Genomic DNA, 26,422 nt, shown 5'->3' with positions numbered 1-26,422 from the left:
GTCATTGGCCCCAAAAATAGCACAAAATCAAATTTAGCAGTAAATGTTTATGATTATTCTGTTATGTAACCTACACATCTCACATACTGTATATTCATACTGTAATGTATGGTTCCTTCCATACTTCATTTGCACAGTGAGGCTTACTGCACTGCAGCTACTAAAGAAAGTTATAAATTACACCATTTTCATTGTGCCACTGCGCAACCTTGAAAGCAACCTGGACAACATTTCCGGTCAGACAAGAAGGGTTTGTATTCAGAAAGCAGTAAATAGGGTTGATTTGGGTACTCTCAAAAGTAGTTAAGTCATTTTATAAAGGTACACAGTAAAATCGGCAGGGTAAAATCAGCTCTGAGAGTTTATGATGGATCTCTATTTGAAATACAAGATCGAAATGAAATCCATGACGTGTTAATTTATTACTAACAATTTTATTATGAATATTTCTTGTAAGGCTTTTCTCGAGAAACAGATGAATAAGATAAACTTGTTCCGGTTTTTTTTCCCAATTTCTTAAATATTCTAAGATAAGATGCTGTTCTAAAACATTATATAGCCTGCAGTAAAACCATCGGTTGGCTGATCAGACTGCAATGGATTCAATAGTTAATAAAGGATGAACTGATGAATGTATATAAGGACTATTTCTTTTACATCTTAAGAGGATAACCTGAAACCATTTATGCCAGGAGCTGTAAGCCTATCAGAGGATACACAGTCTGCCTGTATGCAGTCCAGTTAAGTACATTTACCCAAGTACATTTTACCCAGTGGCAAATTTCAAACATATTAACTGGACTGGAGAGAAATAGAGTATTATATATGAATACAAATATGTATACACATACTGAATTTTTTTAAATTAAAATCACTTTTGAATACATTTAAATATAGAGATACGTACTTCGTTTTGTGGAGGGACGTAAAATGAAGCTTAAAAGTATGTGAAATATGTGAATGTCCCTTAGTTTAACCGCAAAATGGTTGTTTGATGAGGTACAGTGTTTCTCATGTGACATAATAGGTGTGTAATGATCAATTCCATATGTTGCTTTAGAGGAAATCATGTGTGTAGTAGAAACACAGAAGGAGTGAAGGTGTAAAAATAAGTGAACCCCAAGTTTCATTGGTTAAATCCAGTAGGTAAGTAGAATCAGGTGTGTAAATCGTAATCATTTATTAAATTTATAAGTTTATAGAAAGTTTAACATTTATTTGAATATTTAATACGAGACTAGTGACTGTTCCCATAGGGTTTGTAAAGTCATAGTTTTGTTTGTAACCACTCTGCTTTTGAGGTAAAACTGCCAGTACAGGGGAATATTCAAGTGGGTTTGTATGTATATTCAATACCCCCTATAAGCTACTGTAGGGCGGCACTTATAGTTTCGCTCTTCTTAGTCTGCTTGTCAAACTCATCCTAAAATACCTTTAAGTTACTCCACTTCTCTACTTCCACTCGCTTGGTGGTCCCGCACGCAAAAAGTAAAGCGCGGAGGTTCTCGGCTCTGGCTCCGTTGTGCTGGAATGACCTCCCCCTCTCACTCAAAACTGCTGAAACTCCTTCTACATTTAAGAAGGGTCTGAAAACTCCTCTTTTCCGGACTCACTTCGCCCATGATCTCTTAAGTTCATGTATGGTGTAAATGTTCATGCACCATAACTTTATGATCATCCCCAGATAAAGCCTTTACACAGCCGCTACTCCTATATTGTATGTAAATGTTTGTGTACCTTTTTAAAAGAAAAAATTGTAGGAAGGTGATCAGGATTCATCTATCTTGCATTTTACGCACCTATTAGAGCAATGAACATCGGTGCATAAAGTGGAAAGAAACAAACGAGGTTTACTTAAGAATCACATGTACGAAACCATGTCTTTCTTAATGTAATGCACAAATTTGTATTTTTCGCTGAGATGCGCGTCGCATTAGAGAAAAGCGTCTGCTAAATGAATAAATGTAAATGTAAATGTAAGTTGTTACACTGATACCACATTCACAGATTGTCAGCCTGTTAGGTAAGGAGCAAGACTCCAAGGGGTTGATGGGTGAGATAACAGAACAGAACAGTGGAAAGGAATTGCTGCTATATGTTTTGTACTTCAGTAAAAATCTGGGTGTGAAACTGAATAAAACTATGAACCTCTCGGAGCCCTTGGAATAAAAGCCTTTGCTGAGCCAGTATATAAATATTACAATACTGTAAGCTCCACCTCCCCCCCCCACTCCCCTCTGCTGTCACGCTGGACCCTTTGGGGGCAGATTTTTCAGGGCATCTCCAGGGCCACAGAGGCAGTGTACAGAACTGCACTTTATATATATTTTTAAAGAGCCCTTTCTGAGGGCAAAGATGTTTCATAAGGCAAAGTTTTCCAATGTAAGTGAGCTACTAAGCCAAAAACAAGGTGTATCCCTGTAAGTAGAAAGTGATGCTATCTAGGCCACGCTCCCTTGCGCCGAGCGTCCGTGTGCAAGCTGCCAGCTTTTACTGTCCGTACCTTTTACATATCCCTGGGGATTTTCTTTGAAGACAGCAGCAGATTCATACATAAATTTATCTAAATGCAAACGTCTCAGTGGGAAGAAATGGAAGAAACCTTGTGTTATGTAACAGGCATCCATCTCTCTGTTTGTATGGCTTGTAACGGCCATTAAAAGTTCTTTATCTTCAGCACGTTGATGTGACTAGAGATGGAGAGTTTGCAAAAACACGTACTGCGTACATGGTGTCTGTAAAATCTGGTCAGCGGGGATCAGACTGTTATGATCTAAAGCTAATTTATATAAGGCTGTGCATTTAAGGTCTATAAAATACTGAGATTGTTACTAACACGTAAAAGTACTTGACTGCAAGAAGTTCAAAGTGATTGTTCTGAATATAAAACGATGCCATGAAAAATATAATTAAAACACAGAAAAATACAATTTTCACATAAAACAACATAAAGTGCATGTAGGAAAACACATATATTACCAGAGGACATTCAGCCTTCATAGAGACAGTCTCATTCAATGAAAAACAACTTCAACAGCTTCAGAAAATATGTAATTTTTTCATTATTTTTTCATCTGCTAAATAAGTGTAGATTGTTTCATCCACTGGATTTATTATTCAGAACAATTGTCATTTTTCCATTTCGTGGTCGTTTCCCTTTCACGATGGATACTTTATTTTGCACAATGGCATCATATTTTGGAGCACAAATACACAACTGGTGTGTCAAACCCAAAATTTTTTGTACATGAGTGATTTCAGTCTGGCTACTTACCTTCAGTCACTCTTTTTTCCATGATGAACAAAATTACATACTTGCTGCTCCCTACTTCTTATCACAACGAGTTACCAGTTACCAAACCAAGTATCAATTAAAGAAAATATAATTCCCAACTGAAACTGTACATACATACACTGTCTGAAACCACTTGTCCTATGCGGGGTCGCGGGAGCCGGAGCCTAACCCAACAACACAGAGCGTAAGATGGGAGGGGACACACCCAGGATGGGACGCCAGTCCATCGCAAGGCACTCCATGCAGAACTTGAACCCCAGACCCACCAGAGAGCAGGACTTGGTCAAACCCACTGAGTCACCATGCCCCCCCTTGAACCTGTACGTTCAATACTATTATTATGTAGTACTACCATTTAAAAGCAACTATAAACTTGTAACTCTTAACATAGTCATTTATATCACAAAAGCAGCTTTAATAATGTCAATACCCTTACACTAGTGTAAATAAAATAAACCTTAATCTCATGATGATGCAAAGACAATTTTTCTTATTAACCTTATCAGCGTTTCTTATAAATGCAACGCTGCACCTCTAACGGTATAGTGTCCAGATGCGTTGCAGAGTGAAAACACAGTGAAAGACATAGGCAGTGATCTTGTGAACTTGATTCTTTTATGTTACAAAAGTCCAGGAGTTAAACTGTTAAATGTCTATTCAGGGTGTACTATAAAACACCATAATTCTTGGATAAACTCCAGACCACTTTGGCCCAGTGTTGGACAAGTGGTTACTGGTAATAAATGCTAAATATATAACATTAGAAAAGCTAGAAATAATTTCTGGTGCACAGAAAATATGTTGGTGGTATCATTGTCATGCATAAAAAGGCCTTTTTATTTTGGCATTTTTCTCTCCTGTTGATGTCATGCACTTTTGTATTGTTTTCCGAGGTCTGCTGTGCTTTGAAGAAAAGTTTCAGTTAAATCAATAAACATAAATTCTGTTTCAAATGACATATTTTTGTTAAGGAACAATTTTTGTTTTTTTTTTTGTTTTGCTTTAATAAATAATGGTAATTCCCCGTTACATTTGCTTAATGAGCTATTTTCACACAACAATGTATCCCTGTTATGTGAGAAATGGGTGCACTACTTCAGCTTGCTCAGGAAAAGAAATGCTCTGGGTTTCTTTTAACAAAGTGTGTAAACCTTCGGGGGGTGTGGTGGTGCAGTGGGTTTGAGCCAGTCCTGCTCTCCAGGGGGTCCGGGGTTTGAGTCCTGCTTGGGGTGCCTTGCGACAGGCTGGTGTCCTATCCCAGGTACGTTCCTTCCCTCTCCTGCATTGCCAGGTTAGGCTCTGGTTCCCTGCAATCCTGCATGGGACAAGCAGTTTCAAAAAGTGTGTGTGTGTGAGAATCTTCAAAAATAGCATTCACATTAATTATGTATGGATTGCATGGGTTGTATTTAATCCATACCATTGTACCAGGCACCAGGTAGTATAGTAGATACAGCTGCTGTCTTTGTACCCAAAGGTTATAGGTTCTAACTCCACTTCCAGTTGTAGCATTCTTGAGAAAGGTACTCACTGGGAATCATTCCCCGAAAATTACTTGGCTGTGTGTGGTAAATAATCATAGGTAGCTTTATGTTGTAAGTTGCTTTGGAGAAATGTGTCAAGTAATTATTCATGGCCATTCTGTTTGAGTGCGCCCCAGCGGTCAGCTACAGAGAGCTTATGTGACCCTGCTGTGGGGTCCAAAGAGCTGTAGCTAAGCCCCTTTGCTTTACTAAGCTTTTAAAAGCCAGAAAAAAAACTTTCCATTTTCTAATAAGCATGACACATGGAAGGGGAGAGGCTATATTTTTATAGCTCCAAAGAGTGCCCTCCCACGCTGCATTCCAGGCTTGAGTATTAACCGCATCGAGCCATCATTTCTTCACTGTCAGTCATGCCCAGAAAGACTCTTTGGACCACATTCAGGAAAACTGGATTAAAATTAAATCTGCAAACACTTACTGTTTGCAGTCACTGTTACATTTCCTATTTAACAGAAGACTGTTTTGTAGATATACCCCTATCCAGAGCATGACAGTTAAGTAATCTGATCATACTGAGCATAACTGATGCCAGTTTACCCTCCAACTGATCTGATGATATTTGATGATATAACGTGATCAGACTATGCTGAAGGTAAGGCGCACCAATCGACACTTCACGTGGTCCCGCCATACTGAGGTGAAGGCATGTCCATGTACCCTTTGTGTCATCTCGCCATACTGAAGTGAGTCCAATCCCGTAGGACCCATTTCAATGGGCTAAAGGGATAAATCCCTGCAAAGGGAAATGTGGCCCAAAACTCATACATCCGCATTAAAATTGTTCCTATTAACGCTCAGTCAATGTCCCTTCTTGCAATGATATCTGTGGTGAAACTGGGTCAAACGGGGCTACATTTCCTCCATTCTCACATTTATTATACTGAAATTAAATTCCTCGTATTCTGCAGTGTGTGAGAAAATGAAACATTGCTTGTGCACATATTCAAGCAAAGCTAATCATTGGGGCCCAAAGGCATTCAAATGTAGACATAACGGCACCAGGCAAATTCTGAGCACACTTTCTGGAAACCATTTATTTTCACAAGGCATTTGGTTGACAGGTTTCTTCAGGAAATGTCCTCCTTTGTGGTTTCTTCACTTTCACTTCTCTGTCTGGTTCATCTCATAGAAGCAATGCTCAGGTTGCAAGGATGTACTCTAATATTTGACTGGAACTGTCACGGAACATGCATCACATCATGTGTCTTTGCTGTGACTTTGCAGTTTCTTTTGATTTCATGAAGGTCAAGAAGCATCTAAACTGAAAGGGGTGAAGGCATCTGCGAGCACAAAGCCAAAAAATGGAGGGTAACCTACATACTCCCATTTTGACCGGAAGAAAACCGCTACTGAGTCCGAGCCTCCGAAGGATGGCATGGTACTACAATGAGTAGTGCTGCTGTTTCACAGCACCTGGGTGGTGTAAGAGGACATGGGTTTGATCCTTGCTCAGTCTGTGTTGAGTTTGCATGTTCTCCCTGTGTCTGTGTGGGCTTCCTCTGGGTGCTCTGGTTTCCTCCCATACTCCAAAGATATGCTGTTCAGGTTCACCCATAGTGTGTGAGTGACACAGAGAGTGTGTTCCACCGATGTATGGATGAGTGACCCATTGAAAGTAGTGAATCTGGCAGTGTAAGTCACCTTGATGAATAAGGTGTGTGGGCTCATAACATTACATAGAGTTGAATATAATTATGAATATAATTTATTGAACATAAATTGTTACAGCAGATGTTCTGTAATGAAAAATTCAAGAGTCTATGAGGTGTACAATATAAGATTATTTCATGCAAATTTTTACATATAGATCAAAGGTTTCTGAGCCATATGTGCGACTTCTGCAGGATTAATGAAGCTTTAAAGAGGATAGATAATTAAACACGGAAACTCTTTTCCTAGTTATCTGCTACACACTTTTTTGGGTGAATCAGAGTTTGGACGCAGTATTGAGCAGAAAGTGAAGCCTTTAACTTGTGTAATAATGATACTACTCTCCCATAAGCTGTGGAAGGCCTTATTCAGACTGACTCATCACTGACTCATCATTGACTCGAGCAGGATCTCGGAAGAGTCTTGACCCTCTTGCTTTCCCCATGATCATCTCCATGTCCAGCACTGCCACATTACCACAGGAATTACAAAGTTGTGTTCCGTAGCTGTCACTTTTGACAAAGCATTTGGGACTGTGCATTTGTGGCAGGTATTTACTTGATTATGGAGATTAAAGTTTAGAACTGCAACCAGGATGCCAGCCAATGCAGATGTGCATTAGCAGTATCGATATGAAGTCATGCTCCTCTAAAGAAGGATGTGGTCGTGCCTCGTACTGAAACTGAATTCTGTGTCTGCTGGATGAAGAGGTCATTTTGGTGATGCTTGCCTTTTGTTCTTCATGGCACTAAAATAAATTCCATTCTGGCACTGGGGACCAGCCTTGTCCCTGTACACCGCTCTTTATTTACTCTATACATTTTCAGCGTGTCATGGGCAATGTGCAGACATGTGGAAGGAGACCCCATGGTATGTTGCTCTTCTCATCCGAAAGCAGTCAAAATATAGGTCAGATGCTTCCACGTGAAATTTGGGTGCTGGCCGAGACCAGAGGATTGTAGGGATTATGGGTGGGCTCTCTGTGACTCTACAAATGCCATATTTGGAATTTGGGCATTCTGGCTTTAAAGGGAAATGGAAAGAGATTTTTTCTAGAGCGGGTTGCTGATATGGAGGTGTGCCCCTGGTGAGAAGAGATGGCAAGCAACTTTTTTTAATTGATTTAGGCAGTTTGAATCTTCAGCATCAGTTAAGCTCGAGAAGGGCCCTCATCAGAATGTGTGATTTCATAGAAGAGTCTGCCTCCATGTGTCCGGGTGGCACAGCGAGTAGCGTTGCTGTCTCGCAGCACATGGGTGGTGCAAGAGGATGTGGGTTTGATCCCTGCTCAGTGTGTGTGGAGTTTGCATATTCTCCCCATGTCTGTGTGGGCTTCCTCTGAGTGCTCTGGTTTCTGCCCACAATCTAGTGAAAGTTGCTTTGGAGAAAAGTGTCTGGTAAATAAATGTTTTGGATGTACTGTCTGTGGGCCAGGGATTCTCTGTAGGTATAAAGGCTACTTCTTAAGTATGTTTTCTGAGAAAATTGAGAACACCAGGTGGCATGGCTTGGTAGGCAGATAATGACACAAGTAAGCCTTGCAGTAGTAAAGCAAAGCAGATTTCTTTATATCTAGTTGTAGGCATCCTGTGGAGACAAACACACTGAATTTTTAGCATCACTAAGTAGGCACAAAGAATCCTGCCTGTGAGCATTCTGAGTAAAGAGTACTCCTTTGCCCTTAGAGAACTCCTCATGCCTTGCAAGATAGCGCTGATTCCTGAGCCATGTGTCAGATTTTTATGAGCGACGTCATCAGCCGTTTGTCTTCCTAAAACTCCCTTAAACTCTTTGTTGGTGAAACTTACGGGTTTGATCTTATGCTTTTTTTAAGTGAAGAATGATGGCGCGGTGAAAAATCAAGCACACGTGCATTTCACTCCTCATTGATGCCGAGTGTGACTTTGCGTTGAGATTAGCGCGATGCTTCTGCAAAGGATGGCGAGATAACAGTTAACTCTTGCTGGATTTTGTAGTACTTAACTCTAGATAAAGTGTGCCGAATTGCCGATTTCATTTTTCCATCTTGGGTTTCATCTTTTTCATATAATTACTTCTTATTTTGCTACCTGATTTCTTATTTTATTTGTTCCTGGTCCATGAGAAAGCCTGAAGATCATAGAGAATATTGCACACTGGTGATGTCACTTCAACTGGTGATGAAACGTTTGCACCCTAAATGCCAAGCTTGGCAAACAACCAAACACCTCATAAGAAAGCCTGTTGTTTCTAAGCAGTTCAAAACTGGCCTCAAATTTTGATGTCAGAAGATAGGAGTCCAACCTCATGATGCCCTTGTAAAGGGACAGAAATCAAACGCTTGCTTTCGATGTCTCATTCATTGTGTTTTTAATATATAATCTGCTGCCAGATGTCTCTGGTAGAAAGTGGTGCTAAGAAGCTTAGAGTGGTTTGAATTAAATGTAAATTAATGCTGATGTATATGCTTTTCGGCACTTTGGGACTGAGCACGAATATTAGATGGTGTTACCTCTCTGGGTATCACTTAATGTGTATGATCTCGTGACAGGAGCGTTAAGGTCTCTCTGCAAACTTACTCTCCTCCTTCATTTGGCCCGAAGAAGAATCAAGGAATTCGATTTCCTTTGTGCTACATTCAAACCACCAGAGCCACTGATGTAATCAGATGCATCTCCATGTCATGATTCTTCCATTTCCATTCTCACCCATTCATTTACATTGCATTGAGCCATTTTATAACTCCAGGAGAATTAGAGATTGAGGAATAGTTTTCTGTTGCACATATTACTACCGTTGAAATATGTAATTTGATTTTAGTTGCAATAGCGTGGCAGGTCTGGGATTTGGGTCCTGCTTGGGGTGCCTTGTGGTGGACTGGCATCCCGTCCTGGGTGTGTCCCCTCCCCCCTTTAGCATTGCACCCTGTGTTACCAGGTTAGGCTCCGGTTTGCTGCAACCCTGCTTGGAACAAGTGGTTTCAGACAGGGTGTGTGTGTGTGTGATTGTAGTTATCTGTTTTTATCATTCCACCTAACAAGGGAGGTGTGGTGGCATGGTGGCATGGCAGGTTTAGCTGGTAGCAGGTGTGGGGTTCAAATCTTGCTTGGTGCCTTCTGATGGCCTGGTGTCCTGTCCAGGGTATACTCTGCCTTGTGCCCAATGTTGCCAGGAAGGCTCAGGACAAGTAGTTATTGATGATGGATAGCTGTTGTTATTATTATTTAATCTTTCACTTCTACCTTCATGTAGGGTAATTCATTCAAGTAATGTTGATGGCAGGATAGTTAATGGTCAAAAAAGCTTAAAGAATGCTGTGTTTTGGTACACTACGCATCATATTAGGAATAATTTAGCTATGAATGAGGTAAGTCAGTGCAATAATATATGACCAAGGAACAGGTTATCCGTGTAAGTATAACGGTCCTCTGGGATTTGTCTTGTCTAATGTCAGGTTATGAAATGAGATTTACCAATGCCGTCCAATTCAATCCCTTGGCTGCTGTACTGCCGTCAGATCAATTAAGAGCTTTCTGTCTCTACCGACAGGTTTGCTCTATTTGTTGTTGGTTACTCAGTGGATTTAGTTGCCCTATAAAGGTTACAAGGATTATTGGCTTTTTTGTGGTTTTCAGTCTATCTAACCTATTTTCCAACTCATGAGATTTTCACACTGCATATCAGGGTATCGAGGCAGATCACTGTCAAAGCAACCATCATTCTAATGAAACTGAACCAGACAACACAATATTTGCACATCTGCTAATGTTAGTTGTTTATTTTTTTCTTTTTGCATTTTTCTATCGGTTATGTTATAGCTAGTCATCTTGTTTCTATGTTCTCCCTCATAGTGTAACACCAAGGCCCACACAGGAGCGGTAACCATGAGGTCACATCTTCTCCAGTGTATGGGCTGTAGGCCAGCAACTTCTTTTTTTTCCATAACCTAAATACAACATAACAGTAAATTTCCATAACAGTAAATACAACATCCTTGGAGACAATGGTATTGACCCATTTCCACTCACAGCCCTCTAGGCACTCAGCACACTACAGGTATCACGCAGTATTACAGTTCCATTGTATTACAATATTACTGTTATTGCAGGTACAGCGCACGACACAGTAAGAGAGCTGGCAGTTGAGGAGAGGAAAACAAAAACTCCAGACTGCAAAGAAAAGGAGAAAAACAGATCTGTGAGGGTTCAAGTGCCAGTTGCAAATCTCCCATCCCAATCATGGGGCAAGCTAACATGCAGGTTTCAGGTTCGAGCTTCATCACCCTCATAACCGCTGTAGTGTCCTTGATGAAAGTCTTTACTCTGGAATAGTCCAGTAAAAATGCTCCGTATTAACAGTCAAATTTGTAACCACTTTGGATAAAAGTGTCAGCTGAGCAGCAGTTGGAAAGAGACACACATAGGAGGACGACAGCAACTCTAGCCATTTCAACCATCTAATGGAGATGGGGGAAGTCTGTGGTAACTGGGCTGCGGTACTGCGGTATATATGGTCTTTGTGTCTTTAGTGAATCGGTTTAACGTGACAGTCACTGATTTGTCATGTGTTAGGGTAAGTTCAGTCAAATTTGGTTCACAGCAACCAAACATGGTTTTCATGGTAAGGTTGAGTATGAAAGTGGTTTGCTATTGCATTCTCCTGCACATTTCTCCGGATTGTGAACAGGGGAAGAACACGCAAGCTCCGCACACCTTGAGCCTGATAGGAACCTATGTTGGAATGCACAGTTGTGGCACCATGAGGCTCCAGCATTACCTGCTGTTGTAGTATGTTAGCACTGTGCACTTTCTGACTTCCCTTCTGACTCAAGTAAACCATGGAAAACCTCAGAACCAGACATCAACACCCAGATTTGTCATGTTTTTCCAGAACTGCTGTTCAGAAACAGAGGTGCATGGAGCAGGGACAATTACATTTGTGAGATTATGCTTTATGTTACTTCAAAGAGCTATTTTCATGGGGGTTGTTGGAGGCTGATGAAAACAGGGAGAGAGAGAATAGACAGTTAACTCTGCATTTTAGAAAAAAAGGACATCAAAGCAACATACATTTACATATCATAATTACTTAACGGCTTTATTTAGTCAAATCTGCTTATTCTGACTTTGACAGTAGCAAAGCCAATTTGTAGTCACCGTGCTGAGTGCTAAGCCTATAGGATGATGTTTTATTCTAAATGATGTCGAGTGCCCCCAGCACCATTGTTATTCATCAATAAATAATAGAAAACCTAAGAAGTTACTGTCATGATCCATCAGAAGTGCACCTCGTAAAACTACGAGTTGAAGCATCAACCTCAAAAGTAGTTCTGTATCATGTACTACAAGGCCATGCATATGTAAGAGTGGTGCTTCTTGAGGCATGGGCAATGTTAGGTTAGAGTATGGAAGGGCGACACACCGGAAGCCATTTCTAAAAAGAAGCATCTTGGAGCATGTTTCGAGTGTGCCAGAAAGCAACACCTCGCGGTGACATAAGACCAAGATAGAGCTTCGTAGCCCAAAACTCAAAAGGCTTTTGTGTGACTCAAACCTAACACTGCCCATGCCTCAAGAAACACCATCACTAGAGTTGTGGGGCTGCTTTGCATCAGTAGGGACTGGGCATCGTGTTGAAATAAAGATACTTTATTGGACACTTTGCCTTACATTTGCCACTCACTCATCTGCAGAATTATAATTACCTAGATATTAACAATGAACGTTCCGAATACCTGGTCTGACCTAGACCAGGACAAGTGGTTAATGAGAGTGAGTGAGAGAGTGCGCAACTTATTGTATATCCATTTGTAGGTCCTGGGATATTTATCAATAACAGTTCATACGAATAATGCTGTCGGGTGACAATAATTGTTATAAACGGGTCCATTGTGCAAAAATCTATGTTAAAGACTTGTTTTAGTGAGACAATAGCGCAATTTTGTCTTGATCTAAGCAGTATTTTTAAAGATTCGGATGGGGCCTAGAGCTGTGTTTGCAGAATGTAAGAATTGGGCGTCTTGTTCTTAAAGCTGTATTTTTCCAGTTGGAAGCAGATGTTCTTAGATGATTTCTATACTACGGTATTCCCTTTCCTCACAGTTTTCCCTCCTTGTTTAGCATTATAGTAAGAAGAAAGGAACAGATTATCTAGGTCATGCAGAAGAATAAACCATACTATTAAACAAGATGCTGCAGGACATGGATGGCAAAGATTCCTCTCGCTCTTCCTGAGTGCTCTCCCTGGATGGGGGTGCAGTGGGGTGGTTGGCAGAGAACTGCTACAAGGCCATGCTTATGCTTGAGGCCCTCTAAAAATAGACAGCACTATATCTCCAGGAAAGCTGGAGACACAGAATGGGAGGCTGGTCCCCTCAGGCCAGGCTTGCAGGGTGTTTGGATGTTAATTCAGAGCAACAGTGCTTGAACAGGCATTTAACACTGTGTAATTGCACACAGAAACCACAAAGTTCAAAAACAGCTGACGCCACTGTGCCCAGTGCCACTAGAAACAGCAGGGATGCAGATTGTGGAGTAGTTGGGCGGCTGTTTTGAGTCTTTTGAGAAATCCTCTCGTTGAACCCATGACTCGAATTGCCCCAGTACCATTCTAGATCAGCAGTCAATGTCAACTGGCAGCTGTATAATAACTTGTAATCTGTGTGATAATGTTACACTGGGTTTTGACAATCACTATTGCATATTACAAGTCCACTGTAAGGCCTGTAGCAGTTTGCCAGCAGCTTTTCTCAGAATTCTGAATAATCAAGCATGTGAAATTGTTGTTATTAGTACACTGATGGTTTTTTTTTTACTTTTAACTGTCAAACCACTGTCATCTATATTAATCCTACACAGATTAAACATTTTCACCCATACTTTAGTAAACAGCTGTGGGCAGATGACAAACCCAAGACCCACATTTATGCAAATGAAATAAACAACCAATCAAAATGTTATTTTGAATCAACATAACGTTTTACGTATTACATTACATAACAGCAGAAGATTCGATCATCGTGCAAGAACATGGCTATAGCTGCTACAGAAGCACTCGCTTAGGGCTTAATGGGCAACAAGTAATGAGCGTTGGTCAACATCTAAAGATGAAACTCTCTCCTGGTACCTTGCAGGTGATGCCACACCCAAGGAAAGCAGCCCATTCATCGGCAGCAGTGATGCAGAAAAGGGCCAGCAGTATGACGGCAAGAACATGGCCCTCTTTGAGGTGTGATACCTTCTCCCCACGGTATAAGGACTCCATATCCAGTATTCCAGACTCTTCCTATATAAGTGCACAAAATCTAGGGTGTAAGATCTCCATCCACATGAAACAAATGGTCAATAACTAGTCCCAGCAGAGGAAGACACATCTCAAGGCACAGGCTGAAGGTGCTGGGAGCAGATACCATCTAGTTCATGTCCACACGAAACATTACTTTATGGTCTTTCACGCACATCTTTGTTTCATTTTGCTGCTTTATTTGTTTTCAGTTTTTTAGTAGTGGGCCCAAATTTTTTCTTTTTTTTTTGAAGTATTAGCAAAAATCAAGGAGCGAAAAACAGAGATTTATTAGCAAGTAGCATTCTGGTTAGGCTGTTTGCCAGTGCGAAACATTACCTTTTCTGTAAAGCCCTTAAGCAATTTGCTTAACTACAAATTTCTTGAGGAAAATACCATGCTGTACAAATAGAAAAAACAGGTAATGAATGTCACTTAGTCTATAAAAAAAACAATATGTCACCTTCATAAATCTGTCAGCTAAATAAAAAACAGCAATGTAAATAATATTTAAATAATTTCAGTGTAAAAGTGAAAATTTATTTGTTTTTAAACATTTTGAGCATGGTAAAAGAAAGCGATAACTGTAAGCTCTTGCACACACAGTGATGTAAACCATTTTCCTAGATATTTTCAAACACTGAACATCATCATCCTCTCTTCAGATGCTGATAAACCATGCTCTGTAGTGTTTCAGTTTAACATTCCAATTAAATTTTGTCTATTACACGCATACATTCCTTAAACGGCTGACAAGTAAGCTACAAATCCAACCTAGAGCAAGGTACTTACCATGAATTGCTACAGAAAAAAAGTCCCAGCTGTATAAATGGATAAATTTTTGCAACTAATGTTGTAGAAAAGCATCGAATAAATGCAAAACCGTCATTAAAAATCAAAAACACAACCAATAGAGTCACATCAAACCTCACCGAGAATAACACGTTATGATGTTTGATAAGACTAGATTGAGGAGAAGAATGTTTTTTTTTATTTATTAATGGTTTATTATTTGGGTTTTTTAAATGGTAAAAAAATAATTTTTGGGTGGAAAAAATGGGAATGGCTTCATCGGTATCTGGACTTTGGCCTCATGGACGAATTTTCGGAAAGTGATTGTTTGGATACACGGAGATGGGTGGACATTTCTGTTAGACAGGTAGTAGCATGCTGGAAGGCGTAGCCCTTTGAACAGTCAGCAGATTGTTCATATCTGTTTTGTCTACTCTACAATATGAGCCATTGGGAACCGAACTAAAATGCCTTGTATGTGTGTTCATACTTGGCCAAATAAATCTGATTGTGATTAATTTCAGAATGTGTGATTTTTCAGGACGAGATGGACACCAGCCCCATGGTGTCTTCTCTACTCAGTAGCTTGGCCAACTACTCCAACCTCCCCCAGGGAAGCAAGGAGCACGAAGAGGCAGAAAATAATGAGGAGCAACGCAAGAAACCTATAAAGGTGCCATCATCCTTAGTACTGATTGCTGCAAAAGCCCTGTTGGTGCTACGGTGTCCAGACCTGAACACCTGAACTACACAACCAACCAGTGTGAACAACCACTGGTCTAGGGCGGGGTCGCGGTGAGCCAGAGCCTATCCCGGAAACACAGGAAACACCCTGGACGGGACGCCAGTCCATTGCAAGACACCCCAAGCAGGACTCAAGCGCCAGCCCCCCCACACACCGGGCACCGGCCAAACCCACTGCACCACCACACCCCTACCGTACAATACCCTTAGTGCTATATTATATGGGCCTCAACACCAAAATGGGAATTAAGCAAAAGGTTTTCAGTTCTGGTTCCCAACCACAATACAGTACTACCTGCCATCATAAAATTATATTCATTTTGACAGAAACAATATTTGATGTGAAAATTCAATGGCGCTGTCATTTTATTGTTAATCCATATCCACATCATTCATGTAACATTTGGTTCACAGTAAAGAGATGCAGTGGGGTATGTCCTACACAGACCTATTTTATCTCTGACCACTGCAGGATTTGTTAAGCCAGGTCATGGGTGACAATCACATTCGTTGCCCTTTCCCGCCTGTCTGTATGGCGGCATTTAATAATTCATTGGAGCTGAGCAGAAACACATTAGGGCTGTCACATTTCGTGAGTGCAGCAATGCGTGAAGTTCAAATAAGCTTCTTTCCTGCTGTCAGCTTTATTGTACTGTAAATCAGGCCTCTGCAACTGGGTTTTCACCTATACTTCTTCCTCTTTTCTGTTAGCTCAGTGGTGTTGAGAAACCATCAGACACTTGTAAATGGATGAATGCAATTTTGCCCCACTTGGGTAAGATTGCAGTGATTAGTGTACTGGTTAGAGCTGCTGCTTTTGGGCCTGAAGAACCCACCCTTGATTTCTGCTTCCTCTTATAATACCCTTGTTCAAAGTGATTGCCCTAAATTGCTCCAGTAAAAATTACCCCGCTGCATAAATCGGTAAATCATTGTAAGAAGCTTAACATCATAAGCTACTTTGGAGAAAAGTAAATGAAAAAATGTACATCATGATACAACACCGCTTGTTCCCTATAGCAAGCCATAAAAGTTGAAATATAAAACGCGATATTATTTCGTTATATATTCTATCGATTTTTCACACTCTGCAACTTATTAGGGCACCTTTGTTACAAATAAATACAACATGACTGAACAAAATATTACGCCACTGTATAAACAATGTGTGAACGCCACTACTTCCATTTATTTATTTATTTATTTATTTATTGAAAAATAAATGAACTTGTACGAAAGAGCACCTGCCAGTGAGAGCTGCTACACGATGTGTCGCTGCCGCAGACATGTGGCAGCAGATTACCCAGCAGAACTCCCTTCTCGCCTGGTAAGTGTTGATGCTCTTCCCAAACGGCCACATGATATCTTGTCTCAGCATTTTAGTTGCCATCATGCGGTGTGACTGTTCATGGGGGACTCAGGCCGCTATTATTACGTATTAATGACGTTGCATCACATCATTTAAGACAAATGATTTATTGCTGGGGAGATGTTACACTGGTTTGGACATAAGGACATATTCTGGGAAATACGCTTAGGGATTGTCTGTGAACTGCAGCCTCATACCTAACGTGACATTACGCAATAAGGTACAAATTAAGAGAAACATAAAGAGCAGCGGTATTTTTTACTGTAATTTCACTGTATTCATTTAGTAACAATATTAGGTCAAACTGTGAGAGCAGTGCTCCTCTTCAACCTGTCAGTTGTCACCACCTCCAGTCAGTCACTCTCCATTCATCTCTAGAGTCATTTTCCAGCTCATCTTCAATATTTGTCTCTACTTTATAGAACTCCACAATATGTTAATTAAAAGCAAATTTGTTTTTGACAAACTGAACTGAACTGAAAGCTAAACCCACAATTTACCGGTTTAGATAAAGTATGAACCAATTGGCTGTGATGGATTTGTGCTCCTTCAAAACTGTTACAAAATAAATGCATAAATAAAGTATCTGTTATGAAGATTTCATATTAAACCACAGTTATAGTCAATTTTGTATGTGTATCGACAGTGGAATTTTAGTATAGCAAGTTCTTTTTTAATGGTTGGTCCTCACAGAGAATTCATTTTTGTATGCAGTCAATAAGTTCTAAGACTGGCTACTATGTGACACCGTTGTGATGCGTGCACCAGTGGCTTGCTGCCACATATAAACAACTTCACCATTTTGCATATTTCCCGAAAAGAATTTCCGAAAGCATTGCAGATATTCAACATTAGTTGTATTTCTCTGTTTTCCACAGGCTCCTCAGATGGGCACCTTGATGGGGGTTTATCTTCCCTGCCTACAGAACATTTTTGGGGTGATCCTGTTTCTGCGGATGACCTGGTTGGTGGGCATCGGTGGAGTGCTGGGTGTCTTCACCATCGTTTTTATGTGCTGCTCTACAGTGAGTTCACCCCCCGTTGTACATGCAACTGCCCTTGTATAAGTGTTGCTCCTACTGATTTCCTTAGTATGGAAGCTAGTCCCATGTTGTCAAGTCCAAATCAGTCTCTTTCTCATTTTTGTTTAATTTTTTCACTGACTCTGGAAAGATGTTTGCTATATTCCTCTGTATTATTGCTCTTGTGAAAATACAGCATAGAGCGCTGTGTCATGAAAAGACCTCATTCTTCCACCTGTGACGTCGGGTGTTGGACTATTGTTCTTAGTACTAAATCACAGTCACATCCTCTGCTTTCTATGCTGTATTTTCCCATTACCAGGGAATACTAAAATGATATGGTCAGGGGAGCTGGTGGCACAGTGAGTACCACTGCTGTCTTATAGTGCCTACGTGGCACGAGAGGACGTGGGTTTGATCCCTGCTCACTCTGTAAGGGAGTTTGCGTGTTCTTCCTGTGTCTGCATGGGTTTCCTCTGGCTGCTCTGGTTTCCTCCCACACTCCAAAGAAATGCTGTTCTGGTTCACCCATAGTGTGTGAGTGACAGAGCAAGTGTGTTCCACTGATGTATGGATGAGTGACCCAGTGTAAGTAACCTTGGGGAATAAAGTGTGTGGGCTGATAACACTACATAGAGTTCATTGGAAGTCACTTTGGAGAAAGTGTCTGCTAAATAAATAAATGTAAAACAATTATGCCTTAATTCCTGTCCAGCTTTTTTTTTTGATTCATTAATGCTTGATTAGAGAGGCACTGAGTACTAGTATCATAACTGTTTAACTCAAGATCTATCTGAAGACTACGACAACCAGATTAATAAGTTCCAACATTTAGTTCATTTGTATTACAGAAGAGAAGATGAAAACTCACTATTATCTACATTGTTACTGTGTCCACACCATCCATCTACTGTTCTCCCATCTGTTATCCTTCAGGCCTTTGGGATGCCTTGGCGGCATCGTTGAGGCTTTCAGAAGAGAGCAGAACTACCCATCAGTGCGCTGTGCTTTGTCGCCTTCGCTCTTAGTGCTAAAACATTTTTAGAACTGAGACGCCACACTCTGTTCTCCTGACAGCTGTTCATACAAAAATGAATTATTAACTTCACTCCTTATCAAAGACTTTCTTCTCTTCCTTTAGACCATGTTGACCGCGATCTCCATGAGTGCTATTGCCACAAATGGTGTTGTGCCAGGTGAGTGAACTATGCAGGTGTACATGTATGTGTCCAGATGCATGCATGTTATACTTTTTTACTGTACATATACATTCAGTGGCCACTTTTTTAGGTAAATCTACCAAATAGAAAGTACATACCCCTTTTGTCTCAAGAACAGCCTGAATTCACCAAGGCATGGGTTCAGAGGGGTTGCAGAGACACTCCTTATAGAATTTGGTCCATGCTGACTTGAGAGCATCAGAACATTCATGTACTTTTTTCAGTCACACCTGTCATTCCCCCTCAAAGGTGTTTGATTGGGTTGAAATCTGGAGGAATATGCAAGCCATCATAGTAGAATGAACTCACTTTCAGTTTCTTGGAACCACCTTGTGATGATTCATCCTTTGTGACATCGCACATTATCATGCTGAAAGAATCAATTTAAGGAAGGATAGCCTGTCACCAGGTAAGGAGTTTGGCCATCCAGAAGGAACTCAGAGTAGAACCACTATTCCTCCGCATTGAGAGGAGCCAGTTGAGGTAGTTTGAGCATCTGGTAAGGATGTCCCCTGGGCGCCTCTCTTTGGAGGTATACAAGGCATGGCCAACCTGGACAAGGCCCCGAGGTCGGTCCAGGACCCACTGGAGAGATTACATCTCCCAGTTGGCCCGGGAGTAGCTGGGGATCCCCCGGGTTGAGCTGGAGGAAGCTGTGGGCGACTGGGGCATCTGGGCTTCTCTGTTCTCCTTATGGCCACCGTGACCCTAGAAGGACAAGCGGTTAAGAAGATGGATGGATGGATGGATGGATGGATGGATGGAGATGGACTGTCACCGTGAAGGGATATACCTGGTCAGCAATAACACTTAAGAATGATGCAATTTTGTTTTCTCCCTCTGTGGACCCCAGCTGGTGGCTCTTACTACATGATCTCACGTTCACTGGGGCCTGAGTTTGGAGGCGCTGTCGGCATTTGCTTCTACCTGGGCACCACATTTGCTGGGGCCATGTACATCCTGGGCTGTATTGAGATCTTGCTGGTGAGGAAGCCCAAGAATATCTATACACGTATCTGTTACTCTTTCTGTTTCTGTATTCCCTCTTACTACTCTGCCTGCTTTAAATTCTGTGCCCAAATTGTCCAGCCTCCCCTATTTCCCACATCTGAAGCAAGAATCCTACATTATCTCACTGTCCCATTTTTTTTCAAGATTTTTTTCAAGCCTTCTTCTTTCTTTATGAAGTTGGTACATGTTTATATACATGAGATACTCTACATTAACATTAATATGTACCTTATGTCTATATATGTTCCCACTAAATACTCAGTAAATGTAAATTTACTCTATATAACCCTTTGATTTTCCTGTATCGAGCAAAAACTCTCATTCGTTGCTATTCTACTTAACTGGGAAAAGTAATTATGCCTTCAGAATTTCAAAATCACTTATTTTGTTCTCAGGGAAAAAACAACTGTTGTGAACACCCTAATGTCTAGAAATGAGGACACAGTAATTATTCTGATACTAACTGGTGCTCTTCCATTTATTAACACAGAAATCGAAATTTTTAAAACTGATACGGGATTACCCATTTTCATACATGCATCAAGCTTACTGTAATTCACAATGCAATAGACATATTATTATTGAAAAATGTTTGGAATTTGCATTTGATAGACATTTTGAGTACCCATTACAGAGTTAATAGAGGTGTATTTCTCTGTAGTGGCGCTGTATGCTGTCAGTAGTGCTAGAATACCAAACACTTTACATAACACCTGTATAAAAAGAACAGAACTCAGTTTATTTTAAATTTATATTTTAAACCAATTTAAAGGTGGTTGTCATCAAATGGAAAAGACGTTTCCAGATGTGAGAATGTGACAGCTTCAACGTAAGTGTATTTTCCTGGAGTAGACTTGACCTCCTTATTCACTCGAACTGTGGGCTTGTGGCCCACTATGTTACTCATGAGGAGGATCATCTGAATCTCATAAAGCTTCCTCCACTCCACTAATGACCTTAACTCAAATGGGATGAGATAATGTGGAGAAATTACAGCAATATCACAGCGGTTCAGGCTTCCATCAAACGAGACGCCAGTTTCTGTCCTTCAGTTGTTTATCCTACACGACCCTTTTAACATATTTTATTTCTTACACAAATTACTACATATTGCATATATGCCTCAGTACATTGGGTTCTGTAGGATCGGTGTGACTGTAAAGATTTTACTTCTTCAGTTGTCCTTATTTTAATATTTGTTTATTTGGCACGTTCACATTTACATTTCAAAATGTTAGAAGAAGTATCAAAACAAGGAAGAAACTAGGATCAAACAATCCTCGACAAGCCTAGAATAACACTGGCTATATTTTTAGTGTGAGTTCAATGGGTAATCAGAATACTGCCGTTCAGAAATATTTTGATTTACCATAATATGTACTTGGACTGTGATTTTTCTTTCTTTCTTTTTTCCTTTCATTATTTAGATTTACATAGTGCCTCAAGCAGCCATTTTTAAACTGGAAGGTCTCGAGGGACCTGAAGCAGAGGCTGCGTTGCTAAATAACATGCGCATCTACGGAACCTGCGTCTTGACTCTCATGTCCATCGTGGTGTTCGTGGGTGTCAAATACGTCAACAAACTCGCTCTCGTCTTCTTAGCCTGTGTCATTCTTTCGATCCTTGCCGTCTATGCCGGGGTCATCCAAACTGCTATACAGCCCCCCGACTTCCCGTAAGTAACCTTCATCTGGGTTTTTTCATACTAGCAGAATCAAGGGAAAACATTGGGTTTACACATGAGTACAGCAGTTTTTACCTTGTGTCGTGTGCTGGAAATGAAGAATTTTACCACTCTTGTCCTTCTGGTAGAATCTGCATCCTGGGGAATCGAACTCTGGTCAGAAAGGGTTTTGATGTGTGTGCTAAAACTGTCGAAAAGGAGAACGGCACCTTCACCACTAAGTTGTGGAGGATCTTCTGTGACTCAGAGCTTCTCAATGCTACCTGTGATGAGTATTTTATGAACAATAATGTGACTGAGATCCAGGGCATTCCTGGGATAACCAGCGGTATCCTTGCAGGTAGGAGCCCACGTGCACATATATACAGTCACGTACACTAAAACAATTATTATCTTCTCTGATTATGACATATGTTCTCTTTTATGGCATATTGGAAAAACTGTATTGAACGTAAAGATTTTCATTCAGGAGCTTTGATTCCTCTTTTATTCATGCAGAAAATTTGTTTGGTAACTACATGGAGAAAGGTATGATCATTGAAAAGCGAGGTCTGCCTTCAGTGGCATTGCAAGATGACCCCTTCACCAACACTAACAGCTACGTCCTGTCGGACATCACCACCTTCTTCACTTTACTGGTTGGAATCTACTTTCCCTCAGTCACGGGTCAGTGTTACAGCTCATTTTCTGTTCCCAAGGGTGAAGTCAAATAAAGCAACACGCACAAGGTCTCTCCAACATGCACAAAATCACAGCAAAAAAAAATAAAAGAACTAATTGAAAAACGAATGACTAACTTTGTCTTTCTCGCATGTGCAGACAATGTGGATCTCCCTCACCAATGAAGAGCAAACTATTGTGTTCTCTCTGTATTGGGTTTATAGTGTAACTTTGTAATGACCTATACCACTCTTTTCTTGGGATGGGAGAGAGGATGCTGAAAATAATCACACGTTCTGTATACACAACAGCGGTGTCCGTACACAGATGCTCCTCAACTTACGATGGTTCAACTTAGGATTTTTTGACTTTACGATGGTGAGCTGGTGATAGACATTCAGTACAAACCATACTTCAAATTTTGAATTGAGATTTTTTTCAAAATTGATTTTTTCCTCAGCAAACAATATGCGGTGCGATACTCTCTCACGATGCTGGGCAGCAGCGATCTGCATCTCTCAGTTAGCTGTGTTTTGTGCATCCACAATATCATAAAACCCCCATCTGTGTCTCTTGCTACTGGTGGGAAGACGAAGAGGAGGGAAATAACTCTTGAGGAGAAGCTCAAGATAACTGAAGGCTGCAAGCCCGTAATGGCCATCGCACGTATTCTAGGCTATGACGTTCAGTAGGTTAGGTGTATTAAATGCATTTTCAACTTACGATGGGTTTCGTGGAACGTAACCTCATCGCAAGTCAGGCACCACCTGTTCTCGTAATTCAATGCAAGGAGACTGTTCGGCACTGATAAAACTGATTACATGTCCCATTTATTTCCTTGGTTTTCCAGGTATCATGGCTGGTTCCAACCGCTCAGGAGACCTACAGGATGCCCAGAAATCTATCCCAATAGGCACCATCCTGGCCATTACCACCACCTCACTAGTGTGTATCCTTCAAGCATAGCAAAACAGGGGCTTTCATGCCATATAACCATAACTAGCATTCTTTTTAAACCTTACTGACTTTACTCATCTTGTCATGTCTGCCAGCTGTTTTCTATCTGTGTACCTTCACTGCACATCCTAGATATGTCCAGCGTGGTCCTGTTTGGGGCATGCATCGAGGGAGTGGTACTAAGGGACAAGTAAGACTTGTGTGTTCAATTTTCTCCAATTAGATGTCATTGAATAACCAAACAATACAGTAGGATACACTTCAAATAAAACGGACCTAAATATAGCATTAAAATGTGGGATGGAGAGAATGTTAATGGGGGAGTGTTAGTTCAGGACTCTTCTGATAGGGACCTTTTACTTATTTTTGAATGCAGGTTTGGTGAAGCGGTTAATGGCAATTTGGTGATCGGCACCCTGGCTTGGCCCTCACCATGGGTGATCGTGATTGGCTCCTTCTTCTCTACCTGTGGGGCAGGGTTGCAAAGTTTGACAGGAGCACCTCGCCTTCTGCAGGCCATCTCTCGTGATGGCATTATTCCATTCCTTAGGGTAAGCATGTGCTTCATCTGGGCTTGTACCATCCTGATGATGCTGTCTCTACATTACACACAGTTTTGCTTCTACATTATTATTGATAGTCTATAGACCTAATTGGACTTTGCTGTACGTGAGTGTGAAACATGAAATTTTAACTTTTTAACACATCCTAATATTACATGCACTAGAAAACATATCAACATATTTTTTCTTAGTATGTCACTGTCCATACCCATAACATGAGGCCTCATGATTTTAAAACTTTAAATTATATAGTACATCCATCTCTCATCTAATGGACTTAGTTTGCTCTATAAAATCATTCTCTGGGGAAAAGTCCAGTGTATATCTCGTAAAATTAATTAAAATATAAAATGAAAGGCATTTTTAACCAGAATGATCATGACACCAGAATAGTTTGTAAAATTTGTTACTAAAATTATTTAATTCTGTTACTTACTATCGAGTCTTAACGCTGGTATCATGAATTGTGTAGGTTGCTGAATAATTTCTAGAGTGACTGTGTGACCTTCAGGCTCAGGAGCGTGTACAGTAGCACTTTACGTAATTTTGCTTTGAAAGTTTGATACAGGAATTAAAGTTTCTTGTCTTTATTTTTTAATTTATCTTTATTTATCACTTTACTTCAGGTTGTATATTGTTTTAAAAAAAAAGTCTTCTAGAAAAATAAAAATAAATACAAATATAAATATCACAATAACAATAACAATAAATATAAATATAAATACAATGTAGTAGAAACAGCTAAACCAGTACTTGCAATGAGGCAATACTTTCTCCCTTTCACCACATTAAACGTGCTAAATGATTTCTCATTTGTCTTTTAATGTTCTATTTTTTTCTTTTCATTTTATTGTTCTCTGCCTTTGCAATGTTTTAGGAGAGATTTTTTGTAATTTTTCTCATGGATGTTCATTATAAGATCACAAGATCATTCTCTTAAGCTGCAGGGACGAGAATCATTGTCTAATGTTTGTCACTAGATGATCATTTGATTGCAAGATTTTATCTAACAAAGGAAATTTATGTCATAAAACTTGTTGGTCAAAATAACTGAGCTAATATTTAAGTGTCCAAGGAGTTTGTTTCTAAACGTTAGTATTGAATCTGCTATTTTAATTTTAAGTTAGATCTACCATAATCAATTAAACAATTGGCTGATATTGTCAAGGTGACAGGAGGTAGGAATTACAAAATATGTGTGGTAGTTTGTTTTGTTTGTTATAGTGTCTGCATGCTTTGTATTATGACGTAGGGATAAAAAATATTTTTTAAATAAAATAAAAAATTGTTATTACTATTATTATTATTATTATTATTACAGCCCATTGGGAAGTAAGATGACCAAATAACTGTACAAAAATGGATTATACTGAATAACAAGACTAAGGTATATATTTTCAGAAGCAATTACCAGATTTTCAATTTATGGAACCTTCTTATTTAAAGGAAAGAAGTAATATCTGCTGTCTGTCTAATATATGATCATATTTGTGGTTGTGTGGGTATGTGTTTTAAGGTACTGTGACACTGGGCTTGCAGGTCTATTTGTGTATTGCTCCATATGAGTATTAGTTTTCACTATGCTCACAGTGATGGTGAACTATGTTTATTTTGACGAAAGTGTTTATGTTTACAAGACCATATAGCTTCCCTTTCTCTAGGTCTTCGGTCATGGAAAAGCAAACGGGGAACCGACCTGGGCGTTGCTCCTCACTGCCTGCATCTGTGAAATTGGTATCATCATTGCTTCTCTGGACTCTGTAGCTCCCATCCTCTCTATGTAAGTCCTTCCAAAAAACCTCATATCATGACCTTTCATGAGTATGATAACCAGACCCAAAAATTTTTTAAATTTAATTTTTTTTTTAAATGTGTCCTTTGCAATAAGAAATTGTCTGGTCATCTCTTTGTCAAGTGTTAAATTAACTCAGTGACGGTATAGTTAAGGAGAATTGTTTTTTTAGTCTTTTTTTTGCTGATCGGGATGTAAGTAATCAGATCAAAAATGAAATTAAGTTTTTCAGATGTCTTCACAAGATGGGCACTTGTATTGCTTACTGTGGGGTTTTTAAGTTTAACACAATGCCGACTATGATTGATTTTAATAGTTTCTCAAGTAAAATGATTACAAAACAGTATGTTTATAATCTGTTCACTGAGGCTTTACCACGTTTTTTTTGAAAAACTGCAGGAGCAGTATTTGTTTAGCTTTGTAAAAACTATTTAGCAGGTTTAACAGAATTATATCTCAATCTCTGTGCTAAATATACCGTGTTACTGTGACTCAGTCACAGCTAAGAGTGATTATGAAAGCATTTGACAGATGATGAGGTTCAAGATTCAGCATGAAGGTTTTTGGAGGTGTGCTTCTAAAGTGTGGCTGGTTCTTTTTAATTGTTTTCCTGCAGGTTCTTCTTGATGTGCTACATGTTTGTGAACCTCGCATGTGCAGTGCAAACCTTGCTGCGCACTCCCAACTGGAGGCCTCGGTTCAAGTTCTACCACTGGTGAGCGTCACAAATCAAAAGACTGTGATACGAATGTAAAAAAGTCCACAATCATTTAAAAAAATATTCAAGTGTAACTTTTCTTACCGCTGAATCAAGTATAGACGTTTAAAGCCGAACTGTGTCACGGAAGGCCAAAGGCGG

At 40.0% G+C, this 26,422-nt stretch overlaps 1 protein-coding gene across 1 annotated transcript in view; it reads left to right on the top strand.

Moving 5' to 3' along the window:
• The window catches only part of LOC108930435 (solute carrier family 12 member 5-like), a 51,258-nt gene that overhangs the window by 14,375 nt on the left and 10,461 nt on the right, over nt 1–26,422 (top strand). The window contains exons 2-14 of the mRNA XM_018745673.2: nt 13,601–13,695; nt 15,083–15,214; nt 17,533–17,679; nt 18,818–18,872; nt 19,750–19,880; nt 21,335–21,582; nt 21,720–21,931; nt 22,090–22,257; nt 23,102–23,200; nt 23,341–23,398; nt 23,585–23,759; nt 25,433–25,551; nt 26,180–26,278. Coding sequence (XP_018601189.1) covers nt 13,601–13,695; nt 15,083–15,214; nt 17,533–17,679; nt 18,818–18,872; nt 19,750–19,880; nt 21,335–21,582; nt 21,720–21,931; nt 22,090–22,257; nt 23,102–23,200; nt 23,341–23,398; nt 23,585–23,759; nt 25,433–25,551; nt 26,180–26,278 — 1,738 coding nt within the window. The remainder of the gene's footprint in view (nt 1–13,600; nt 13,696–15,082; nt 15,215–17,532; nt 17,680–18,817; nt 18,873–19,749; nt 19,881–21,334; nt 21,583–21,719; nt 21,932–22,089; nt 22,258–23,101; nt 23,201–23,340; nt 23,399–23,584; nt 23,760–25,432; nt 25,552–26,179; nt 26,279–26,422) is intronic.

This window comes from Scleropages formosus, chromosome 1, assembly GCF_900964775.1.
Source record: "Scleropages formosus chromosome 1, fSclFor1.1, whole genome shotgun sequence".
Classification (NCBI taxonomy): domain Eukaryota; kingdom Metazoa; phylum Chordata; class Actinopteri; order Osteoglossiformes; family Osteoglossidae; genus Scleropages; species Scleropages formosus.
Note: the sequence above shows the minus strand (reverse complement) of the source record. Positions and strands in the feature narration are given on the sequence as shown.